Below are 27840 nucleotides of genomic sequence, written 5' to 3'. Positions count from 1 at the left end.
ATAGAAACAAGATGTGATCTGAAACTTCCTGGCAGATTAAAACTGTGTGCCCAACCGAGACTCAAACTCGGGACCTTTGCCTTTCGCGGGCAAGTGCTCTACCATCTGAGATATCGAAGCACGACCCACGCCCGGTCCCACAGCTTTACTTCTGCCAGTATCTCGTCTCCTACCTTCCAAACTATACAGAAGCTCTCCTGTGAACCTTTCAGAACTAGCACTCCTGAAAGAAGGGATACTGCAGAGACATGGCTTAGCTACAGCCTGAGGGATGTTTCCAGAATGAGATTTTCACTCGGCACAGGATAATGGAAATGATAGCTCTTGTAAATAAATAAATTGACTTACTAGACTAGAAGATGTTTGAACTTATAATTTCCTCTGATTGTGCTGACCAACAGACAAAAGTTTTAGCTTATTTTACTTTCTTTCACTCCTTATTTTCTCACAGAATTATGACATAGTAATGTGAGCTAGTAACTACTGGATTTATTTGGCTATTGTGAACAGCAATAGTACTGAAACTTCCTGGCAGATTAAAACTGTGTGCCCGACCGAGACTCGAACTCGGGACCTTTGCCTTTCACGGGCAAGAGCACTTGCCCGCGAAAGGCAAAGGTCCCGAGTTCGAGTCTCGGTCGGGCACACAGTTTTAATCTGCCAGGAAGTTTCATATCAGCGCACACTCTGCTGAAGAGTGAAAATCTCATTCTGGAAGCAATAGTACTGTGTGCTTTACATAACAACACTACTTACAGAGGCCTCAGTGTAGATGTTGAAATGCTTACACTAACCACTTTTGTGCATTAATATTATCTGTGCCTAGTAATAACTATTTTTGCATTAACTATGATACAACCTCATGCTGTGGGTTGTTCACCAAGGTGTAGCAGCTGCAGTCACATGCCAGCAGTGCATAGATTGCCCATTCTATTCCCACCTTCTGCAATTATTTATCACTTAACATACATGATTCCTCGAATGTTATGGGACTTAATTATTTGTAACATACTGAAATTTACTACAACATTCTCTGTGAGCCTATGTATGGATAGGAACATTATATACTGAGGCAAGCAGCTCAGCTACATGTGTTTCTATGTGCGTACTTAATAAACATACTTTTAACAAGAAGTATTATTTCTTGTCAGTGACCATGATCTCACAACTGGCAATCTGTCCCAGACTCTATGTAACAATATACCACAATATAAACCACAAAAATAATTTCCATATAGTCTTTCTTCCCATGTAGACTGGTGTTTTACTGGATCCATCCTGAAGCTTTTATGAAATCTGCAGAAAGCAACACTGCTATTTCAGTTCAGAACAGATACTATTCTAGTAGTGAAGGGGGGGGGGGGGGAGGGAGAGAGAGAGAGAGAGAGACTCAGTTGTACAGATGCAGCAATATTTCTGTCATTGTTTCAGTTTTGTTTCTATGGATGAGCTGCAACAGATCTCTAAATGCTTCACTTTCGTTGCACCAATGTCTGCAGAATCTTACACAAGACTCTGTGCCAAATGATTGTGGTACAAGAACTTTGTGACTGAAACAAAACCAGCCACACTGGATTATGTGACGGGCAATCTGAAATCTGAGAAAAATTCTACCCCAGTGTGTTTGTGAGAATCTATTTGAAGTATTCTAACATTACTAAAGAAAATGAGACCTTTGTTTTCATGTTGCATATCTTCTGAGTTTGACAGGGCCCTTAATGCACATTTAGGAAAACCAGATATCTATCCACATCCAGACTTGAAGAATGCAGTTTTCTGTTGTTTTTATGAATTGGTTAAGGCAAATACTGAGATGGTTCTTCTGAAAAGGACACAACCAATATTCTTTTCAGTCTGAGCTTGCACTCTCCGTTGATGACTTTAATCTTCCATCCTTCCAGAATGAGGACAACTGTTGACAGTTATTGTAATAGCTGTCATTCGTTTCTGTTTCATTCATTGTGCCCCTCACTGTGGGAATTCATGCAATGATTTTCACTTTTTCTCTTTTTATACAAAATAGAATATTGCATGAAAATATGTGTTGAAAAACTTAATATTACATGAGAGATTCCTTATTTTACTAACATAATCCATTATAAAATAGATTTGAATCCTTCCATAAATTTGGAAAAATGACAATAAATTTAAGAAGAGACAGTACTTGGAGAGGTCAAAAAAGTCAGCCAACCAGTTGCAAATAAAGGTTTCTTGGAACCCATGATCTAGGTTTCCACAATTTTAAAATTATCTTCTTCAGAAGATGTCATGGGTCTTGTTACATCACATGCTGATTAAATACCCTGAATAAAGTCAAACAGCTCTTGTCGTATGAAACATCCATCTGAAGAACACAAATAATTACAAGCCATTAATTAGGATTGCAGCACTGTAGTATTACATGTGTGCAGAACAAATGCTAAGTGCAGTGGCCCATTAACAAAGGCTCTTGTCACTGGGACACTACCCTTAACATTTGATCTGCACACCAGTAATAGTACAGTGGTGCAATCCTAAGTCATGGCTTGTGATTATTTGTATTCTTAAGTAGACTTGGACATTGTGGCCTGCAGTCTTTGTTTGTAACTTCAAATTTAATAACTCAAAAAATTTAGATATTGTAATGAAACTCTAACCATATAAGTAGTATACTGGGACCTCCATGTAAAAAAAATTTAAAAACTGTGGAATATGTAGTGGAGTGAATATTGATTTTTAGTTTATGTACTGAATTATGTGTTATTTTTATTTTAGGTACACTGTACTTCCATACTATTCAAAATAAAAGGTCAAAGCAAATTTTATTCTTTTAATTATTAACTTGTTGAAACAATAAACCAGGAATGTTTACCAATTTGTTGTTTTGTGTATTTTTAAACAAATGTTCCTTAGAAGTCAATTTTTTCTCCTAATAATTTAAGGACATATGACATGCTCCAGCTTAAAATATTTAATACATTGTTGAATGATATGGTTCACTGTATAGGCAAGCACAATTTATTATTCCTGCAAAATTTTGTTTTTGTAGCTTTGACATTGGATGGGATAATGAACCTAAGTATGCAAAAACATTGGTCACGGGAAATTGAAACTAAATATTTGCACGTCATTTTCTTCTCAGTGATAACATGTCAAAACATTCCAGTTGGGTAATCTTGCTGATTCTGAGCGCTCTTTTCATTTTCTTTAGTTTTCTTCCTGTTCTTTGTTTTCTGGCCTCCTTTGTCATGCTTTCAGCAGATTCTTCATCTTTAGTGACACATTGCCTGTCCACTCGCAGCACCCTACTTTTCATGTTGTTCCCAGTTTTGATGCCTAATTTGCTCATGCTTTTTAATCTGCTTGTTACTCCATCATTAAAACATATTATGGCATCCATTACACCAATCTGAAAAACTTCCATGCCAACAAAAACAGGTTCTGGCAAGTATTCCCAAATACGACTTTTGAAGTTTTCATTTGGATTCTGTGTTTTTCCATGTAAACATTTTTACAGAAGATAAGAATCTGAAGCATCTCTGTATATTGGCTTTAGTTCTACCAGAACAGTTTCTGTAAATGGGGTATGCATATGTATGTTTTCACCAATTTGTTCGAACCTGTCATACTTGTAGCATGAAGTGTTTCATTTGGGCAGAGGCCATGGTGTGGATACTCATCAGTGAATATTCTGGGAGACAGAATTGCTCAAATTACTTTTCTCATCTCATAGCCCAGCATATTTTTGATGTTTTTTTCAAAGGCTAGACCATTCTGAGAGTCACCATCGCCAAACTATTAAGTGTATCGCACAGCACATGTAGGAGTTTATCTACTAAAACTAGAGACTTCCCCCTTGCTTTCCATACCATCACTGAAACATGAAAGTTTTTGTCACATTTGTGTTCATTTACCCTACTGGAACAACCCTGACAGTGCTTTGTAAGACATTGCCTTTATCAACAGCAGTGGCAGCTGGTGGACTGTGGGTTAAGAGGGGCGTGCAACATTTTGTCTCTTCAGAACATTTCTTGAATGTGGAAAATACAGCATTTAGTGTATCAGCAAGTGACATAATTTAAATCTTCATTTAACACAATTTTTTACTTTGGTACCAAAGCATAAAAATTTACAAAGAAATGTGGTTTTTGAACTTTCCTGCAAGCAAGACAGTAATTTACTGAGTACAATTAAAATGACATTCTTACCTTAATTAATAGGTCTCTCTTCTCCTTCCCTTCAGCAAAGTGGACAATTTCAAGCTCATTAAAATTCTGCACATTCAAAAGTGTTTTTTCTATAGAGCATATAGGTAATGCACTCACTCCCTCTTCTTTTATAGTGTCTCTAGTGAAAGTCTTTATTCTTTTCAGCATGGAGAAACACCTCTCATTTTCTGCTGTTGTCATTGGTACTTTAAAAATCATCCATAAAAGTTTCGCTGATTGTGGTGGATCACTTTCTAAATTATTGTTGTTGATACCATTCATAACTGTTAAAGCTCCATTTGCTATTTGGAAATCATTTCTAATGTTTATGGCTATAAGTTCCTGCCACAGTTCATTTCCGTTTAAGTCAAATAATTTAACTTCAGTCTGAAATTCTGTGTTGGGGAACAACAGCTTGTGTTTTTGAAACAAACTGGATTGGAATAATATAGGTACTGACAGAGGTGCTAAATGGGAAATGTTCATCAGTGTTAGTCATAACAAGGTCATAGACTTCCTCTGCAAGTTTTACAGGAGTGTTCTAAATGGAAACATTTTGGGTGGTGATCTCTTCGTTTTCATTCCCCTCATTCCAGTGCTGATCAAGATCAAGAGAATTTCTCATGAGTTTTATCACTGACTAGAAATCAGAAAGCTTTGCCGTTATCTACATTTCTATGTTGCAGCTGCTTAAACAAAATGTCATGGGATTTTATTGAAAAACTGAAGCCAAAAGAGAATCTCTTGGTCATTGTTAAGAAGTTACCAAAACCCAACTGCTTTAGCAGTTGAAACTTCCTGGCAGATTAAAACTGTGTGCCGGACCGAGACTCAAACTTGGGACCTTTGCCTTTCGCGGGCAAGTGCTCTACCACCTGAGCTACCCAAGCGTGGCTCATGCCCTGTCCTCACAGCTTTACTTGTGCCAGTACCTCATCTCCTACCTTCCAAACTTTACAGAAGCTCTCCTGCAAACCCTGCAGAACTAGCACTCCTGAAAGAAAGGATATTGCAGAGACATGGCTTAGCCATAGCCTGGGGGATGTTTACAGAACGAGGTTTTCACTCTGCAGCGGAGTGCGCGCTGATATGAAACTTCCTTGCAGATTGAAACTGTGTTCCGGACCAAGACTCGAACTCGGGACCTTTGCCTTTCGCGGGCAAGGTCCCGAGTTCGAGTCTCGGTCCGGCACACAGTTTTAATCTGCCAGGAAGTTTCATATCAGCACACACTCCGCTGCAGAGTGAAAACCTCATTCTACTTTAGCAGTCGTTGAATAATCATTGCTATCATCTTCCTCAATTGAGAAGAAAGTAGAGAATCCCCGTAAATTTCTAAAAATATTGAAAGTTCTTTTTGTTGTGTTGCACAGCACTCTACAATGAGGTTGATTTGTCAGGCATAACAGTGTACAAATTTTGTTCTTTCATGCACTGCTTTCACTTTTGCCTGCACCTCATTGTGCTTACCACTCATAATTGAAGCTCCATCATAGCTCTGAGCTATCAGTTTTTCTGGAGAGTCATCAATGTTTAATTTGTCAGGTTCATTGAACACTTCACTACTTATTCCTGCAGCTGTATGATATTTGGGTGTTGTGAAATTGATATTGAACAATAGTTCATAGATACAAGGTGAGACAAAGTTGCACAATCTGTCATATCATCAACTTCAATTGTGACGTAATCTGCTTGCAATATTTCTTTGGAAATCAACTGGTGGCAAACACCTTATATAGAGACCAGCACCTCAGTCTGAATTGTTTTAGAAAGCCCCAAAAATACAAAATTATTGGTTTTTTTAATATATTCCTTCAACGTGGATCGTCCAAAGCTTAAAAAAAGCAGAATTCTCTGAGGTATCTGTTTCATCATGTCCTATTAGTGCAAGTTCAAATTTCCCACAGGGTTTGATACAGTCGATCAACTTGCTAAGGATGTAAAGATTCTTAGAAACATCTTCATTAAACTTCTTAATCCTCATTCTGTAAGCTGTATCCAGCTGACGTCTTATATTGACTTTGCCAAGCACAGAAAACTTGATGCTACTGTTCATGTGTAGTTCACTCAATTTTTTGTTTCTTAACTTTGTCAGCTAACTGTTTAATGTCTGATACCCCATCTGTGGTCTAAGGACGTTTTGCAACATGCATTACCAGACACATGTAACAGAAGAAACCCTTCCTTATTCCACATCCACACTGTCAGTTTGCTTGTTTGTATAAAGTAGGAGCAAATTTTCTGGTAAAACTACTTTTGCTTTTGCATGTATTTTGAATCTGTATATGTTTAAATCAGGGCTTTGTGGTCCAAACCTTTCCAGTTCCAACTTTTTTTCAAAAGTAAGATTTTTTACCACCAGCATTAAAATACTATTTACGTTGTTTACTCCATCATTCTAAATGGGAAACTAGCACATCATTTAGTCACTAGGCTGCACTTTAAATAGTCTAATTCACATCAAAACAACAATACTAGTGCCACACACGCAATGCTACTCTTACTTTGCTCACTTCGCTTGGGCATCGCTCTAAGCAGCCCTAACATAATGCACTAACTCCACTCAACACATGTGTGTTCCCTGCCTTTAAACTGCCAGGGTGGTTCGCTGAGGATCTGACAGTTGAACCATTCTAAAAACATTGATAATTCACTTACGTGGGCTGGTAGTCAACCCATTCTAAAAACACTGATCATTCCTATACATGCACTGGTGGTATGTGCAAAATTGAGTTAATTTTTCTTACATGATTCATACATGCTGCAACTTTTGCCGTTATTGATATTATTGGGAGGGTTCTATCCTGGAGTCCTCAAGGAATAGCTGCCACTGATCTACAGAGGTAACTGTGACAACTCCATTTGGTGATGTATGACCTCTTTTCTGTCAGAAACTGTGCAGTGCAGCAACAATATCAGTAAATTGACAAATATCTACCATTTATTTGTTAGGGCATAATGCAAATACTTCTACTACCTCCCAAATTTGATAGGTAGCAGTAGGAAATCCACAGAATATCTGCATTGCTTTTTTTCCCTTCACGATATACTTCATGTAATAATCAAGGTGAATGTTCACTTCACTTTATTTCAGGCATGTTACAGGCAATGTCATTTGTTACTTTACATACTTGACAGTCCACAACAGTTTTCCTGGATAGGCTTCTTCTTTTAGTTATGTCCTCACTAAAAGTAAAGGATTTTTCACTATTGCAGTATTGACATGTAGCAACAGTCAAAAGAAATTCTGAAAAGCTTGCACTTACTAATTGAAATAAAACCATTATTTCCACTATTTACAACACCAGAATCATCTTCATTTTTGGTTTGATGTTTCAACTTGTGTTTTGAAGAATTGCCTGGTGAGTTTTTAGGCGTAACCTCACTTTGCTGCTGTGTAGCAATTTCTTAATTTTTATGATTTCCAACAACATGCTTGTTTTGATTACCATAAAATTTATGACTGCAATTAAACTTCTTCATTTTTGGCACTTTATGATGCAAAATGATTGAAATACTTAGTGACAGCAACAAGCTTATGACACAAACACGTGGAAAAAAACATAACTAAACATAAGTGTTCTACATATATCAATAGAAAAATCAATCACAATAAATCCATGCTCGTAGTATAGTCAATATGTTCTTCAAGGATATTATGTAAATGAGTTGCTATGGAAATAATGGCGCCAAAATTAAATTATGAGACATTGCAGGCAAAGTTTTGTGTTTGAGGCATTGCAGGCAAAGTTTTGTGTTTGGCAGTAATGTGACAGCTAGGCATTCACATGCTGCATCTGCTTTAAAAAGGATTTAAACATGAAAATGAGGTAATATATGTAAAGTACATATTTTTAGAATCAGGAAGAAACAGAATTTTATTGAAAAATCATTTTTTGGGCCCTCATGACATTCAGGTCCACTTAAGATGGATGTCTCATGTGACAAGCTGTTTGGTGTTATTCGAAGTACTTAATGAGCATGTGATGTAGCAAGGTCCATTACACCTGCTGAAGAAAGAAATTTTAAAATTGTGGAAACCTAGGTTGAAGGTTCCAGTGAACCTATATTTGCAATTGGTTGGCTGATTTTTTTCAACATCTCCAAGTTTAATGTCTTACAGTTGCTGAAGTTACAGCCATGTTTAAGATTTTTTTGAGAAAATACTTTTAAAGAAGATGTGATCAAAATAAAGAAGTTGTGTGGCCTTCAGTGTAACTGTATATTTCTTCTTGAGTAGCATATTTCAAATGAAATTCTTACTTGCTGTGAAAGTAAAGAATGCTTAAAATCTACTGGTTTTTGTTTCTGAGATTATTGAAATGTTTCACAACTGAAAATTATACTCTCCAGTAATTTATGACTTGTACTACAAACATAGAGGAAAGAAAATGATTTGATTTTGTGATTTTTCCTTTGAACAGTCTATGAAATACCCAGCTGCATAATGTGTGTTCTGCTTGCTGTGAAGGTAGTTTCTACATATAGGATAAATGTAACTTGATGTCACAACCCTTAATCAAAATACCAGTACATAATTTCTATCCTTAATGCTTCACCCAATAGCCTAAAAATTCTAATTTTGGATTTTATCTGCTTTACTGCAGCATGCCTGGTGAGCTATGCCACAGAAATTGTCATGAGAATGTGTCATGGAAAACGACGTTGCACACTTCCTGCTGATTCTGAAACATTTGGTAAACCCTGCAGAAGTGACTCACGGATGTATCTCAAAGTTGTTTATACATGTGGTAAGTATGATCACATATTGTAATGCTTCTTTTGTCTTTTATAATTGCCTCTGATGAATTTAGTATGAAAAAAAAGAATGAAAAATATAACACATTAAAAGTATGTAATATTAAGTAGTGATGAACTGTGATTTTTTTGCTTCAAATGAAATATAAATAAATTCCTGCCCCCCACATTGATTTGTGAAGTACTGTAAGCATATGCTCATTTAGTTATTTGTTCATCCAAAAAGTCTTTCCAGCTTGTGGAATACAGTATAAATATTGTGTATGAATGTGTGCAAATGTTCATGTGTCCAAAAACACACACACACACACACTTGCTCTTACTCTTACATAAAATACAGAAACAGTAATATTTAACAACATAATTGATTTTTTCCATTAAATAGTTTGTAGTCCTTGCAGTACCTGCACTGCCTTGTTTCAAGTCTCTTGTACTTCATGGGTTCTAAAAATGTTAGGGTTTTGCAAATAAAGTGAGAATGATGAAATTATTTCATGCATTTGTATCACACCGTTTCTCGTGGAAGTTTAAAAGCTAATGTCCTTACTGACTTTATATGAAACTTTTTCCTTTGCTTTGTGATCACAATCAGGGATATTAAAATTTTCATTTTTTTTTTAATTCACTGTAGCAAATTTACAAATTTCTAGTATATACATACAGGGAAGGGGAAGGAATGATGACTTTTGAAAGAGGGATTTGCAAGAATCTGTTTATCAATCATATTGCATTGTTCTTACAGTTCTTTTTGAGTTAAGATGATGACTGAATTAGAAGTCATATTACCCTAGAATATAATTCTGTATTGTAGGATGCTGTGGAACTGGGCAAAGTAAAGTGTTTTTGCACTACAGGCAATATGAGTATTCACATGTTTCAATTTTCTGGAATAAATCTTGCATGAATGACATATATAAATTAGCAGAGGAAACAGCTAACAGAGTGTTTCAAAAAAGTTCTCAAAATTTTGTTATATAGTTATTGTATACTGTCAAAAAATGTAATCAACTGTTTATGTTATAAGACTTTTGTACTTGGTACCAATACAAATTACAGAATGTGGCTACGAAGTCTTTTGCGATGGAGCCCTTGCAAAAATGTTCTTGGTTTATTTGCCACATCAAATTCAGATAAAACCCCAGTATTATGGAACCCACATTTCCTGAATAACAAACATTTATGATTTATGAAAACATTCAGACAGGTGCCTTAAAATAAAGGAAAGTTGCCAAAAGATATCAACATCTCAAAAAGTTCTGTTTTAAATGTGATCTGATGCAATAATCTATAGACTGCAGGACACAGTATAAACAAAAAAATATAAAAAAACACAATGGTTGAGAAACATTTATATTCAAACTTAATGAATGTTTGTAATAAACAAAATGTAGTTTTTGGTTTGTTCAGGTGTAAGTGTGACTGAAGTACAGTTGTTCAGGTTATATGCTAATCATTTGATGAAGAAGTGTTATCTGATAAAAATGTTCTAATATTTCATCAGATTGTGACAAGAGACCAACATGGTGCAATGATTCATAACTAACTTCAAAAAGGAGATAAATTTAAGTTTGGATCTTCATGAAATGTGAGAAGTAGTACTCTTTGATTTGACATTTTATGTTGGGTCTCATATGTTGCAAAATACCTAAAGAAGGCTACAGGTCCTGGAGGAAAATTTTCGTATGGTTCATTTCTACATCTACATCTACATAAATACTCCATAAGACACCGTAAGGTGCATGGCAGAGGGTACTCTGTACCACTACTTGTCATTTCCCCTCCTGTTCCAATTGCAAATAGAGGGAAAAATGATTGTTTGTACACCTACATATAGCCTTAATTTCTTGTATCTTATCTTTGTGGTCCTTACATATGATGTATGTTGGTGGCAGCAGAATCACCCGGCAGTCAGCTTCAAATGCCAGTTCTCTAAATTTTCTCATTAGTGTTTTCCAAAAGGAATGCTGCCTTCCCTCCAGGGATTCCCATTTGAGTTCCTGAAGCATCTCCATTACATTTGCGTTTTGTTTGAATGTGCCAGTAAAAAATCTCTGAATTGTTTCAGTGTCTTCCTTTAATCCAACCTGGTACAGATCCTAAACACTCAAACAGTACTCAAGAATAGGTTCGCCATCATCCTATATGCAATTCTTTTACAGGTGAACCACTCTTTCCTAAAAGTCAACCATTTGCCTTCCCTGCCACAGTTTTCACTTGCTCATCCCACCTCTTATTGGTTTGCAACATTACACCCAGATATTTAAATGACTTGAATGTGTCAACCTGCTCACTATAGTTCAATTCTTTTATCTTGGCGGTTTGCGCATGCCCACCCAGACGCGGAAGATTGCTGCGTTGCCAGTTGGACGCGCCAAGAGAAGCAGCGCCATAGTATAGTTAGCAAACTTATGTTTAGGGGGGAGCGTGCAGTTTCTGAAGCAAAGCCACCACGGCTGCATTAACCCTTTGGCTGCTACAGAGACGTGCTCCCCACATTCCACGATGTGCGTGATTTTCTCATCACTGCACTGCTCGCCTGTGCAGACACATGGTGTTTTGACTGCTTTGACACACTTAATCATTTGATTTCAAAGAAACTATTTGGCCCAAAAATTTGATTTTTACACATCTTCGTGACTGATACCTTCCCCCCATAAATGACTTAATTTTGTTTTGATGTTCAATGCAGTTATTGTGCAGCATTAGATGTAGTAAACCATTGCATGAAATTTTGAAGAGTTTGCAGAGGTAAAAGTCCATAGCGTATACTTTCCATACGGTCGATTTTAGTTGCCACTAGAAATTTCAAAAAATTACATTAAAACGAATAAAATTCATGAAGTAAGACACTTCGATATTTTAAGTAAAGAAAATATTAAGCACCGAACCAGGTTTGAACTCAGAATCTTTCATTCAGCAGCCCTACACTTTTAGCATTACACTAACGCAGCTTGTCATCCAACGTATCTCCCGGAGGACTTTAAAATATCATGCAAAATACCGACAGACACTGTTGGTATGACTATGAATTACTCACATTTCATCGAAGTACAATAGGAAATAACAATTACCGCTGTTCTTTATTGTGAAAAAGCCGTTAGTGGGAATGATACAAACACCTTTCCTTGCTATCGCCTGAATTAGGAGGCTTAGTGCTTGTTTTGTTTAATTAATTAATAGAATATGAAGCAATTGGTACAAAGAATGCTTTCTCCAAACTTTCTATAAAAGAAAGTCTGCTATCAAGACATTGCTTTTGTTCAATTACCTTATTTATGACTGAACATTTCTAAAACTGAACACACTCGTCCGTGCTCTGCACTGCAGTAGAGCTCTGGCAACGTCATTCTCTGTTCATTGGCTGACTGTGTTTTGTGACGTCAGATGCGCAGAACGAACCTAAACTCAGCCGCCGTCATAAATGATGCGCACTTTAGTAATACTGTATTCCTACTCATCTGTATTAACTTACAATTTCCTCATTTAGGGCTAGCTGCCATTCATCACACCAATTGAAAATTTTGTCTAAGTTGTCTTGTATCTTCCTACAGTCACTCAACTTCGACACCATGGCATCATCAGCAAACAACAACAGACGGCTGTCCACCCTGTCTGCCAAATCATTTATGTACATGGAGAAGAACAGCAGTCTTGTCACACTTCCCTGGGGCACTCCTGATGTTACCCTTGTCTCTGATAAGCACTTGCCATCAAAGGACAACATACTGGGTTCTATTATTTAATAAGTCTTCAAGCCTCTCACATATATGTGAACTTATTCCGTATTCTCGTACCTTCATTAACAGCCTGTAATGGGGCACCATGCCAATTGCTTTCCAGAAATCTATAAATACAGAGTCTGCCTGTTGCCCTTCATCCATAGTTCTCAGTATATCATGTGAGAAAAGGGCAAGCTGAGTTTTGCATGAGTGATGCTTCCTAAAACCATGCTAATTTGTGAACATAAGCTTCTTAGCCTCAAGAATGATTATTATTTTCAAACTGAGAATGTGATCAAGGATTCTGCAGCAAACAGAAGCTAGGGATATTGGTCTGTAATTTTATGGGTCCATTCTTTTACCTTTCTTGTACACTGGAGTCACTTGCATTTTTTTCCAGTTGCTTGGGACTTTGTGCTGGGTGAGAAATTCACAATAAATGCAAGCTATGTAAGGGGCCACTGCCATAGAGTACTTTTTGTAGAATCGAACTGGAACTCCATCCAGACCTGGTGATTTATTTGTTTTCAAATCTTGCTTCTCTATGCCAGGTATGCTTATTTCTATGTCGTCCATACAGGAGTCTGTCCAATGGTCAAATGATGGTATGTTTGTATGGTTCTCTTGTGTGAACAGTTTCTTGAATGTGAAATTTAAAACTTTGACTTTTGTTTTTCTATCTTCAATAGCCACACCAGACTGGTCAACAAGGGATTGAATGGAAGCCTTTAGAGCCCCTCAGCAATTTTACATATGACCAGAATTTTCTCAGGTTCTCTGTCAGATCTTCTGCTAGTTGTCATGAATGCTGTTCAGGTACATGGATACATCTAGTATTGGGCTAAAGGGTGACACTTAGTAATCATGAAGAAGGATAATGTTATTAAAAATGGGTTTTCTTTACTCACTGAAATGAAATAGAAATATTGAAAACTCTGACAGTCACTCCTCTCATGCTCCATCCATGAATGTTAAGTGTAGTAACAAATATATCAATGTTTTACAAGTGCCCACTGCCATGAACTTATAGGGTTTTGGCCAAGTACAGATTGTATATAGATAAAGTGTTCATCCTCAATTGGAGGCTGACATGAGTATCAAGCATAGGTTCCAAATATCACAAGCTTCTAACTTCTAAGACAAAAGGGAACAGAAAGTCTTACATCATTACATATTCTTATCTCATGACTAACAGAAGACAATTGTAAATAGGGTAATGGAAAATCCTTGGTGGAATATAAATAATGGAAGGAATAAAGGTAACAACTCACTGAACAGCTGAGGTGCTGAGACACTGATAGACTCATAAACGAAGCTGAGAATGTTGCTACCTTTCGGACAGATCCTTCTTCAGAGATATACGAAGTGCACATAGATATGCATGCACAGATGGAATGAGAGAAGGGAGAAATAAAACAGGAAGTGGGAGGGAGAGTTAGGGAAAGGTGGTCGATGACTAGGAGGGAGTAGCAGCAGTTGAAGGGGATAGGAATATGACACTGGTGAGTATGTTCTAGCCACAGAGAGGAATGGGTGACTACGTAGTGCCAGCACAACTACTTCACTGGGATGAGGGGTTGTGGCGGGTGGGGGTGAGAGAGGGGAGAAATGAAATGTGAAATGGGAGGGAGAGTTAGGGAAAGGTGGCTGATGGCTAGGAGGGAGTGGCGGCAGTTGAAGAAGATAGGAATATGACACTGGTGAGCACATTCTGGCCACAGACAGGAAGAGCTGTACACAGTGCATAATGGTGTGGGGAGGGGGCGATTGACAGTAGAAGAGGGAGACTACAGCGATGAGGGTGTGAGTGTAGGATGAGCGAAGCTAAGATCATGGTGTGGGAGTGGGTGTGGGTGTTGGGTAGGGAGTAGCTGAGAGTTAGGGCAGAAGGATTATGGTATTGAAAGATGTTTTGTCAGGGCAGTTCCCATTTATATAATTCAGAGAAGCTGGTATTGGGAGGGAGGGGTCAAGGGATCTAGATGGCACAGGTTGTAAAGTGGCTATCAAATTCAAGCATGTTGCACTCACCATAGTGTTTGACCACTTGATGGTTAGAATATGAACTCTGGAATACTTACATATATAACTACATTCTACTTTGTGGATGTACAAGAAAAGCTTTTCAGATTGCAAATACTACTCTCAGAATTCTTTATGTGGTTCATAACTGCACACCTTAAAAAACTTGGAGAAAACTGCACAAAATTTTTGTAACCAAATTTTCTCTAGCTGCCACCCACATCAAGTGATGAATGACGAAGGAGCACTTGTCTGGTAGCTCATGGATATTGAACAACATGACATTGCTAGAAGGTCACGAAAATTTTGTTAGCTGAAATTGCTGTGAGACCATGCATTCATGCAATGCTATTTGTGCTTGAATTTGCTAGTATATTCACTGTTTGAATGTGTTAAGAACAAGTGCTTTTATATACGCTCCATCATAAAATGAATGGCAGATTTTATCCTCTTGGATATTAGAAATTAACCTTTTCCTTTCTTTGGTATTGAAAGCATTGTTAAATTTTTTAAGAAATTTGATCATTGTCATCTGAATAATTGTCATATGAGCTATATTGTCATCACATTTCTGAAACTGAAACAATGGTAGCTCATGAAGCTATTCATGCCTTTCAATGTGTGTAGTATTTCAGATAGTGGTAGGCTCACTGCGTGAAGCAATTCCTTGTTAATAAGAAAGATTTGCACTTTTTATAGTTCCTCGAATGAGTTTTTTCAGCCTGAAGCAATAACTCAACATAAATTGTGTTTCATTAACATACTATACAGTTTTTGCACTGTATACATACGCAAGTGAACAGATATACATCTACAGCCATACTCTGCAAACCACTGTGAAATAGAGATCAAAAATGTGCTCTATATACTTGCTTTAAACTTGCCAGTCAGTTTTATGATGTCATCTAAAAACTTGCAGCCTCTGTAATCTCAGAGACTCAAGTTGCAAGTCTCCACTGCTGCCCATTTAAGTGAAAACTCGCCATTTGAGTCAGTTGTCAGGTGCAAGTGGACTACACCAGCATAAAAAGGAGAGGAAGTACATGAGTTTGGAGGTATAGCTGAGGACTGGCTGCATTGCCACAACATATGCAACCTTTGGGCATGTTTATTATTAGTGTGCTTCCAGGTGTTCTGCCAAATTGTTGTTTTCATTTTATGCACAATATTTTGACAACCAACCTAGCCATCTTCTTCTGGTGCTGCGAGTGTTGCTATTATTTATATTTGACACCTGGCCTCCAAGCAAATGGATGGATGAGTCATTAAAATATTGTGCATAAAACAGAAACAACAGCTCAGCAGAACACACAGAAGCATGGCATTAATCAGTCACACCAAGAAAACCTGAGAGTTCACATAACAGTTGTTATATATCAATACAATGACTGATCAGTTGGCAGTGAATATTATTCTCTATCTGTCTCTCTCTCTCTCTGTCTGTGTCTCTGTCTCTGTCTCTCCCTCCTGCTCTGTGTGTGTGTGTGTGTGTGTGTGTGTGTGTGTGTGTGTGTGTGTGTAAAACCTTTTTGAAGCCTGTTGTAAATTTATTTTAATATTGCATCTCTATTCATAGAATGTCTAACAATTATGTTGACTTACACACACCTTTGACATGTTATCAAGTCTATGTCAACAGTACAAGAAGCAGGACTTGAGGATGAATAATGATTAATTATTAAAATAAATTTACAAAAATGAGTGATAAGCTACATGACTTGCTATTAGCCCATGAACACAAGTTGCCATGATCAAAAGAATACCCAAATAGCACACCTTTTGGCCACAGAACAGTGATATTCCTCAGTGCCTTGTTTTTTCTTGACTGCATACATGTATTTTCTCATGATAAATGTGGAATAAACAAGAATACAAACACTTGTTTGCATTGGATGAAATGTGTATGTTTTTTGTCTGAATTGTTGACTATAGCACTGAATGTGTTTCAGACATCATTCTTCCTCTATTGGAGCACATTCTCTGTTGTATACACTACATCACTTAGTTTTAATCTTATATCCTTGACAGTATCACAAAACACAGCTTCAGTTGAGGTCATCTGATCCTGACAGTTGGCCATATCGCCCCATCACTGCTACTTTAGCTACTATTGTGGGGAGGAAGTAAACCAGTATAGTGCTGACCTAACAGTGGTGCCTTGATTTCTAATTTACTCAGCCCTCAACATTTGACTCATACTCATTCTCTTTCTGATCTCTACTGTGAAGTGCATGGCCGAGGATAATTTCCATTGTAATGCATGTTAGGGTTCCTTTCCATTCCATTGACACTGGGAGAATGATTGCTTAAATTTCCTTGTGTGCACTGTATTTCGTGTAGTTTTGTTTTCAGAGTCCGTACAGGGTTGATACACATGGGGCTGCAGTATATTCCTAGATTTTTATACAATGCTCATTTTTGAGACTTTATGATTGCATTAAACACTCTCAGTATATTGAATTGCCTCATCTAGCTACAGTGCAACCCTGAAATCATATGTAAGGATGGTCATGGTACTAATGGATGTCATCTTAGGAGATAGTGTTCCTTGCTACTTGTCATCTTAGGAGATAGTGTTCCTTGTTGTTGCAATTAGTCAAGGAATCACAATATTGCAGACTAACAAGGCTCTATTCTATCACGTACCCAATATTCTCAGAGGGGGAAGGTCTGGAGGCCTTGCTGCCCAGAGTAGTCTTGGAGAGTGGAGAAGAAGTAATCACATGGATATTGTCCTACTGGAAGACTATGTCTCCCTCACATTGTTGAAATGGCAACATAATTTCCTGAATTAAGTTTTGGATTTACAGTGCAGTGCTCCCTCAACAGACATCAGAGATAAACTATCATTATTGGCTTCAAACCATGATGTCTATATGTGGCCCTATATGTCACCATATCTGCTCTCACCTCTTACCACACAACTACTTCAGTCACCTTTCAGTTTCTGTTTTTATTGTATCTTGTGAGAGAGGTTGAATGCTGATGAAGTATGAGAAGATTCATAGCAGGTGCCACCTTTGCTCATAGTCCAGCTTCCAGGAAACAATTGCTGATGCTCCTAGGCAATCTGAGTGCAGCATTGATCCTAATTTGTGATGTAGTTGCCTTTAACATCAGAATAGTCATGTGATGCAGTGGTCCAAAATGACCATATGCTGCTGCCATTTGTAACCAGGACAATGAATATGAGCATCTTCCGTTGCCCACTAGCACCAACATTCATACATTTCTGACACACCATCTCCAGTGTGCCCAGAATTTGTTTATAAGCTCACTAAGAGTCAGTTAAACGCACAAGTTCTTCACATTGGTAGATGTGTGTTTCTTACTCTGTTCACTGTCTGTCACTTTGAATCATTGCCTTTATTGTCATATATCAGTGCAAATATGTCATACCTGTTACCTGCAGATGTATTTATTTTTAAAATTCCACAAATATATGTCTTCATTGAGGGAGGGAGGGGGAGGATATGTTAAAACAGAATGATATGTAACAGTTATAATGAAATCAAACAATGGAAAATCCAGGATGGAATGTAACAGTACGAGAGAAAGAAAGTTGCTACTCACCATATAGCAGAGATGCTGAGTCGCAATAGGCACAATAAAAAGATTCACACAATCATAGCTTTTTCAGCAGTAGACACCCATACACACACGCACACACACACTCATGCAAGTGCAACTTGCACACACGTCTGCAGTCTTGGAGAACTGAAACTACACTGCGAGCAGCAGCACCAGTGCATGATGGGAGTGGTGACTGGGTGGGGGTAAGGAGGAGGCTGGGGCGGGGAGGGGGATTGTATGGTTGGAGTGGCAGACAGTGAAGTGTTGCAGTTTAGACGGAGGGCAGGAGAGAAGGTGCAGAGGGGGGAGGTGGTAAGTATCAGAAAGGAGAGAAATAAAAATAAATTAAAAGACTGAGTGTGGAGGTGAAATGACGGCTGTGTAGTGCCGGAATGGGAACAGGGCGGCAGCTGGATGGGTGAGGACAGTGACTAACGAAGGTTGAGGCCAGGAGGGTTATGGGAATGTAGGATGTATTGCAGTGAAAGTTCCCACCTGTGCAATTCAGAAAAGCTGGTGTTGGTGGGAAGGATCCATATGGCACTGGCTGTGAAGCAGTCATTGAGATGAGGGGTATCATGTTTGGCAGCGTGTTCAGCTACAGGGTGGTCCACTTGTTTTTTGGCCACAGTTTGTCGGTGGCCGTTCATGCGGACAGACAGCTTGTTAGTTGTCATGCCTACATAGAATGCAGCCCAGTGGTTGCAGTTTAGCTTGTAAATCACATGACTGGTTTCAAAGGTAGCCCTGCCTTTGATGGGATAGGTGATGTTAGTGACCGGACCGGAGTAGATGGTGATAGGAGGATGTATTGGGCAGGTCTTGCATCTAGGTCTATTACAGGGGTATGAGCCATGAGGTAAGGTATTGGGAGCAGGGGTTGTGTAAGGATGGACGAGTATATTGTGTAGGTTTGGTGGACGGTGGAATGCCACAGTAGGAGGTGTGGGAAGGATAGTGGGTAGGACATTTCTCATTTCAGGGCACGACGAGAGGTAATCAAAACCCTGGTGGAGAATATAATTTAGTTGCTCCAGTCCTGGATGGTACTGAGTTATGAGGGGAATGCTCCTCTGTAGCCAGACTGTGGGACTTTGGGAGGTGGTGGGAGACTGGAAAGATAAGGCATGGGAGATTTGTTTTTGTACAAGGATGGTAGGATATTACGGTCAGTGAAGGCTTCAGTGAGACCCTCAGTATATTTAGAGAGGGACTGCTCATCACTGCAGATGCGATGACAACGGGTGGCTAGGCTGTACAGAAGGGACTTCTTGGTATGAAACAGGTGGCAGCTGTCGAAGTGGAGGTATTGCTGGTGGTTAGTAGGTTTGATATGGACGGAGGTACTGATGTAGCCATCTCTGAGATGGAGGTCAGCATCTAGGAAGGTGGCTAGTTGGGTTGAGTAGGACCAGGTGAAGCAAATGGGGGAGAAGTTGTTGAGGTTCTGGAGGAATGTGAATAAGGTGTCCTCACCTTCAATCCAGATAGCAACGATGTCATCAATGAATCTGAACCAGGTGAGGGGTTTAGGATTCTGGGTTTTTAAGAAGGATTCCTCTAGATGGCCCATGAATAGGTTAGCATAGGATGGTGCCATGCGGGTGCCCATAGCCGTACCGCGGATTTGTTTGTAGGTGATGCCTTCAAAGGAGAAGTAATTGTGGGTGAGGATATAGTTGGTCTTGGAGACTAGGAAGGAGGTTGTTGGTTTGGAATCCATAGGGCATCTGGAAAGGTAGTGTTCAATTTCAGTAAGGCCATGGGCAGTAGGAATGTTAGTGTACAGGGAGGTGGCATCAATAATGATGAGCAGGGCACCATGTGGCAAAGGGAAAGGAACTGCGGAGAGACGGTCGAGGAAATGGTTGGTATCTTTTATATAGGAGGATAGGTTCCAGGTAATAGGTTGCAGGAGTTGGTCTACGAGAGCAGAGATTCTCTCAGTGGGGGCACAGTAATCGGCCACAATGGGGTATCCTGGGTGGTTGGGTTTATGGACTTTAGAAAACATGTAGAAGGTGGGAGTGCGGGGAGTGGTAGGGGTAAGTAGAGATATGGACTCTGGGAAGAGGTTCTGGGATGAGCCTAAGGATTTGAGTAGTGATTGGAGATCCTGCTGGATTGCTGGAATGGGATCACTGTGGCATGGTTTGTAGGTGGAAATATCTGACAGCTGAAGCAGTCCTTCTGCCACATAATTCTTGCGGTTCAAAACTACGATGGTGGAGCCTTTGTCTGCAGGTAGGATTATAAGATCAGGATCAGTTTTTAGATGGTGGACTGTGGTTCTTTCTGCAGATGTAAGGTTAGTATGCATGTTGAGGGCTTTGGGGAATGAGGGTGAGGCAAGGTTCGAGGATAAGAAATTCTGAAAAGTTAACTGGGGGTGGTTTGGAGGCAGGGGGGGTGGATCACGGTTGGATGGGGGAGTGAACTGAGTTAAGCAAGGTTCAATATTGGTCTTTGGTTGAGTCTGATTGGTCGGGTTCGTGGTGAAAAAGTGTTTCCACTGTAGGGACCGGGAGAAGGAGAGAAGGTCTTTAACTAGTCCTGCATGGTTGAATTTGGGAGTGGGGCAAAAGGTGAGGCCTTTGGAAAGGACTGATATTTCTGTGGGACTAAGGCTTCTGGAGGAAAGGTTCATGACTGTGTTGTGGGTTTGCTTAGGTTTTGAGTTCTGTGTGTTGGTGGGAGGGAGTTTTGGAGGGTGGGGTAAGTGTAGTAGGTCTGCAAGACAGGATTTCTCAGCTATGAGCGGACATGGGGGAGGTTTGGAGGTTGTTGTAGAAGGGGCGGACAGTGGTACTCCGAGGCGGGAGTAGGAAGTGAGCAGGATGGACACCTTTTTGAGGTGATGTTGTGCATGTTGCTCAAGTTCCTGCAGGGCAGGAATTTCAATATGTGTTATGGGTTCCAGGAATTTGGGATTACATAGCAGGAGAATTTTAATTTTAAGAGTTATAATGAAATATTTTTCACTTTCATAGTTTCTAGGTGGCAAATGCAGTTTAAATGACAAGAAAGATAAGTATTTCTTTTTCTTTTACAGTTCTACTCAAGTTTAAAATGTATGATTTAGAATTGCATTGTGTTTACTGCATAAGAAATTTGTAAAATTTATTTTATGTAGGTGACATAAAATATACCATGTAGTATACTTTCTCTCATGAATGTCGTAAAAACATTCCATATGTTACAGTTTCATTGTAAAACAACTCAACATCAGTAATGTGGCTCATTTTAGCTACTGTGTATCCAAAATAGGAGCTCATACTTAAAACATCTAATTGACTAACTTTTCCCTTAATTGAGCATTTTTATGTGAATTTTGCAGTACATCAGTCATGTGGAATTCTAGGAAGAGCCACTGGTACTATATCTTTACAATTATCTTTATGCACTAAACATTGACCCCCTTCTTAAAGCATGGTTTGTTTTAGTTCCCCGGAAAGTTCTGATGGAAGCCATTGAGGAAGCAGCTCAGGCAGATGAAGTAGCAGATGATCACGAAGATGACCTAGATGCCTATGACACTGCAGACGAAACAGGTGCCTTTTCTCCATCTCCGAATGTCCAAGGAGCAGGTCCTGGGCTCAACGACAGGGGAACAGGAGGTGCAGCACCTGCTAGAGACCCTACAACTCTCTCACCTCATGCTCCAGTACATGATGGAAACATCAATCATTCTGGTTAGTGTGAAATCTACACAGAAAAGTCATACGTTATCCTTCTCAACAGATGCTGTGTTGCCATACTCAGAATAAGATATATGGTCAACAGTAACTGAACAGCATGTGTTGAAGGATAATACCTTTCTTTGAGCCAAGGTTCTAAACTATCTTCAAGAATTGTGAATTTTGTTACATCACTACTGGCCAGTTTATACCTTAGAAACAATTTTAAGTTGACAGATTTGTACTCATGTACATGTGCGTCAAAATATGTTCCAGTTCAAAGGTTTTCTTTAACTTGAAGCGAAATACTGATGACTTGATGTACCAAGCAGCTGTCTAGCACTTTACAACAACAAAATTACACACTTCAGACAGGAAAGAAATTGAGACATAAATCAAAACATGTAAATGATAAAATAAATTAATAAAGGGCTGAAGAAAATAGATAGAAAAGAAGTGACAAACAGTAAATTGCAGACAGGGAGATAATGAAACAGACAGAGGCTAAGAGCGGGAAAGCCATAATGTGGGAGGCCTTAAGGATTGAGAAAAGTTGCAGAAAAGAAAATTAGCAAAGAAAATGAGCAGATGGAGACTAACATATGTTAATTCTAAGTGTATAACAAAAGCGCAATATGCATAGCAGTATTTTGCACACACTAGTGATACAAGAGAAGATGCCAAATGAGTGACATGATAAGTTTAACATCCTATCTTCTCTACATGTAATGTCTTATTTAGTTATTGTTCTAAAATAACTAACTGCTGTAGTGTCATTTTCACTGTTGCAGTCTTTTTCCACGTGAGTTTTTTCTCTAATTCCAGTCATAGAGACTCTTCTACTTATCTTCATGATTCTCCATCAGTTTAGCTTTAATACTTATTCAATTTACATATATTTTACCCTTATGTTTCAACACATTCCTTTCACCAGATCTGACTAACAATCTTTGAAAGCATTATACGTAGGTGTGAACAATGGGCTACAAAGTAGTAGCAGAAATTGTCTAACCATGTCACACAATACCTTTAAGATCACACGTTACCCAACTAAAAATGTGAAACACCCAGAACACATGGTCAGATTGCAATATAACTTCATGTGCATAAACACCATCAGTAGGTTTATAAATTATTAGAGCTGCAGTTCTCTGTGACAGACATAATGGTCACTGGAGTGCATTAGTATTGTCCATGTTTAGTGTTCTTACGAGGTCAGGTAAGGTGTATACAGTCCACGAACACTGTCAGGTGTTGACTCATTGCTGTAAAGGACATGAAGATGCCATGCACCCACGAGAGACAGCATTATCAGCACCTGACAGAGTTGGAAAGGGGCCTCATTAGGGATCTTCATTTGGTCAAATCATCCAGTATCTAGATTCTTGGGGCGCTAAAAGTGTGACCACTGTTGTATGTTTGACTGAATGGGAACATGGAGGCAGGTATACTCATTATCATGATGGTCAGATTGACCATGACTGACTACCAAAAGGGAGGATTACCATATCGTGCATGAAGCACACTGTGCCTGCCATCTGAGAACAAGTAAAGGACTCCAGATGTGTGTGAATTCCTAAGGGACCAAACTGCTGAGGTCCCTACACTGACACACTACTTAAACTAACTGATGCTAAGAACAACACATACACCAATGCCCGAAGGAGGACTTGAACCTCCGGTGGGAGGGGCTGCGCAATCCGTGACATGGCGCCTGGGAGGGGCCGCACAATCCGTGATGTGGCACCTCAAACTCTGAGGCCACTCCTCATGGCTAAGGACTCCAGAATATAATTTTCACCCTTCAGTGGAGGGTGCACTGGAATGAAATTTCCTGGTAGAGTAAAACTGTCTGCCGGAACAAGACTCGAAATCAGGACCATTGTGTTTCATGGGAAAATGCTCTACCAACTGAGTTACCCAAGCACAACTCCCAAACCATTCTCATAGCAATACTTCTGCCAGTCCTTTATCTCTACCTTACAAACATCACAGAAGTTCTCCTGTGAAACTTGTGGGACTAGCTCAGTTGGTAGAGCATTTGCCCTTGAAAGGCAAAGGACCCGAGTTCAAGTCTTTGTCTGGCACACAGTTTTAATCCACCAGGAAGTTTCATATCAGCACACACTCTGCTGCAGAGTGAAAATTTCATTCTGGAAACAACCCCCAGGCTACAGCTAAGCCATTTCTCCACAATATCCTTTCTTCCAGAAGTTCCAGACCTCCAAATTTTGCAGGAGAACTTTTGTGAAGTTTGTAAGGTAGGAGACGAGGTACTGGCAGAAGTTAAGCTGTGAGGGCGAGTCATGAGTCATGCTTGGGTAGCTCAGTCGGTAGAGCACTTGTCCACAAAAGGCAATGGTGTTGAGTTTGAGTCTCAGTCCGGCACACAGCTCTAATCTCCAAGTTACAAGTAATGGACCTCCGGCAACATTCTGTAATATCCCGCAGCATTATTCAGAGACTAACAGCAGCTAGACTAGGGAATTACCATCCCACGTGTGGCCTGTAGGTAATGTCAAAACACAGATAACTGCATTTGAAGGGGTGCTTTGACTGGAAAACAAAGACTTCTGATGAGTGGCATTGCATTGTGTTCAGCGATGAATTGCAGTTTTGTGCTACACTGGATAACCATCGTCATGAGCAGGGTGGTGACCTGGAGAGAGGTCTCATTCTTCCAATGTTTTGGAGAGACATAGCTTTGTTACTCATACCATTGTGGTGTGGTGAGTCATCATGTACGACTTAATATAATGGGTTGTAGTGAATGAGGGAACTCTGATGCCACATCCCAGACATCCTGCATACTTATGTGGTACAGCTATGTGAAAGTATCATTTTGCCATTTTTCAATAGATTAATATTCATCCATCCATGGCATATGCCTCTATGAACTGTCTGAATGATGTTGAAGCACTCCTGTAGCCAGCAAGAGCACAATATCTTTTCACAGTAGAACATATGTGGAACCAGTTCAAACGTCAATGCCGTCCCAGTGCCCGTATGCAGGATGTCAAAGACTAGTGACAACAGTTGGCCAATTTGCCTCAGAAGAGGTTACAACAGCTTTATGATGCCCTTCCCAACTGAATCAGTGCATGCATCCAGGCAAGAGATGGTTCAACATCATACTGTTAAGTGGGCTTATACTGACATGTTCTTTATAGACTCAATTTGGCTTTGCAATCAATGCAATAATATCACATACCCTGTCAACCAATGAAGTTTCACTTTTTTCTCCTGCCCTTTTCGGTGCTTCTCTTTTCACATCAAGCAGTGTGTTTCTTCTCCAATTCCACATAGTCCACTCCAATCTGTTATAAACACTACCACCAGCACCACCATCACCATCTTGACTTGTATAACTTGACATAAGAACACCCAGCATTAAATCTGTGTCCTTTATCAAAATCTCCACATATATGTACCTAACTTAGCTCCCTTGAATCTTTTACTCCGTATGTTTAATATTCTCCCATTGTTATCAATGGCTGTGGTAAGTATGAGTCAAAAGCCTCTGCACCACCTCCTTGTCAACACCATTTACAAAATATATGTATCTAACACAGTGTCTCCACTGCTAAGGCATCTCATAATATTGCATGCATAACCTTACATTTAAATCTACATCCTCTCATACCTCCACCCGAGACTTCACAGTCCTGACATCTATGTGTACATTAACTAAGACATCATGACAGAAGTAAGGTCATTGGTTATTGCCTCAATTGCAGATAATTCAATATTTATATATTGAAGACTGCAATTCATTATCTGCAAACTTCAACTTAGAACACAAACAATATATTTGAATAAAGAGGAAAAAATATAGTTCCACAGCTATACGGTACCTATGAAGATTTTTATTCAGCCATTATCAGTTTCAAGGTGGGTAATTCTTTTTCAAATCTCTTGATACCATCATTACAACCACATACTGTATATCTATAAATATTGCACATGCTTATTATTTGGATGTCTTGTTGGGCATATTTATTCATATGAATGTAATTTTCCACTGTCAAATGTAGTGACTGCTTTTTGTATATGTGACTGTAATGACTATGTTAAGAGCATTTGGTAATGAGATATGTATTTTGAAATTATTAATATCTGACCAAGTGGTTTAACAAGTGTAATTATGGATAATATTTTTTCCTGTTAATCATTTGTGACTACAGAGCCAAGTATTATTCACCAAGATGGAGAGAATTGTGAACATTCTCAAGTGCCTAATATTTGTACCAGTGATGTTCCCATCTTATGTTCTTGACCACATTATAGACAATGTCGTTTATGCCATCTTCTATGTTTCACTTTTGCTGTTTAGCATTTTTTGTTCCTAAATTCATCTTAATGCAAACTAAAGACTTACCCCCTACTCACTGTAAACAGTTCCATTTTAAATAATAATTACTTCATCTTTGAGGGCCAGTATTACAAACAAGTAAGATGGATAAGAGCTTCTTATCTTAAATGCTGTGGGTTAGCAACTACTTACTAGTTTGAAATGACTGGTGATACACTCACTGTAAGAAGTCATAGCAAAATTGAGCTTCTTAATATTTACCACGCTTTCTAAATATCCTATGCCATTTTCTTTAATTTTTCTGCTCACAAAAATTGAGGATGTCTCAAAGCACATTTTTTTAATACTAAATCACTAAACTTAACATCATTGTCTCATTTATCTTCCCACTGTTTTTTCCCAATCATTTCACATGCATGAACAAAAAATTCAATAGATAAGGCAGCAACTTTCCATGTAGTTCAGGTACTACATAAAGACCCAGCTTGGAAGACAAATAAATACAGCTGTACTCACCTAGATGGTTCTGCTAGAAGTGCATACCTTTGTCAGTGAAATCATCATAAGCCCTATATTCTCTCCTACATTTTGTAGATCATCAGAGGGACAATCTATCAAGACTGATGGTACTGGGTAATAACGTAAAAATATATATTTAGAGATACATGTAATGAGATGCAAACCCATTAGGTTCCAACTGCAGAGTCATTTATCTATGACAGAAATGTAAGTGTACAGAAGTCATTCAAAGCAGGTAGTGTCATTATTATGTGCTTCTTACTGTGGTAAAATTTTTGTTTCTTTGTTGCAGTTTGTTTACAGAAAATACTTCATTACGTGTAAAAGTTAATCTTTTAACTGCATTAATTATGTACCTGATATCCTCTTTGAACAAACATCATGTGCAAAAAATTGATAATGTACAAAATTCCTTGTACATGTAGAGAGTAGATGGCTGTAAAATGCTAAAAATTTTTGTTACATTTAGTATGGTTGGCATTTAATATGGCAGAGGCACCACCTTGTTTCTTTATCTAATACATGTGGCAATTTAACAAACTTAGATTTCAGGTCTGAAACATTGTAGTAGCAGGTGGTTTGTCAGAGTGTTAGCTCTAGTCGATAACCTGCCAAAAGTTTGTATGCTCTGGCCTTCATTAGAAGGTAAAAATCAAATAAGCGAAACCATCATTAAATAAAAATGACACTCAGCTTCTGGAAAATAAAAATGGTGATATTTATGCAGGCAGATCAAAAGCAGTATATTTTTGTGGTTTACAATGCTAAACAATCATTTAGTGCCATGTAACCTTTGACTTCTGTCATGTAGCTACCAACTTGATTGTGGTACTAACCTTGTCACATCATTTTGAAAATACCTCCAGAAAATACCTGCCAGAAAATGTCATGATAGTATCAAAAAGAAAATACATTGAGAAAACCATAAAATTGCAAGACCAAATGGATAGTCAGTATTTTCCTGCAATAGATGAAAGTCTTAATACTGCTAATAGACACATACAAAAGAACAGAATATTCTCCTAGCTTTTGGAACTATTAGTTCCTTCCTCAAGGAGGAAAGTGGGTTTAGT

At 38.7% G+C, this 27840-nt stretch overlaps 1 protein-coding gene across 1 annotated transcript in view; it reads left to right on the top strand.

Annotated features, from left to right (window-relative positions):
• Window positions 1–27840, top strand: part of LOC124722509 (protein eva-1) — a gene marked incomplete at its 5' end in the record, with an annotated part of 280067 nt that overhangs the window by 212113 nt on the left and 40114 nt on the right. Inside the window, 2 exons of the mRNA XM_047247663.1 lie at window positions 8795–8938; window positions 21703–21951. Coding sequence (XP_047103619.1) covers window positions 8795–8938; window positions 21703–21951 — 393 coding nt within the window. The remainder of the gene's footprint in view (window positions 1–8794; window positions 8939–21702; window positions 21952–27840) is intronic.

Source organism: Schistocerca piceifrons, chromosome X (assembly GCF_021461385.2).
Source record: "Schistocerca piceifrons isolate TAMUIC-IGC-003096 chromosome X, iqSchPice1.1, whole genome shotgun sequence".
Classification (NCBI taxonomy): Eukaryota; Metazoa; Arthropoda; class Insecta; order Orthoptera; family Acrididae; genus Schistocerca; species Schistocerca piceifrons.
The sequence above is the reverse complement of the archived record's forward strand: the minus strand, read 5'-3'. Positions and strand labels throughout refer to the sequence as shown.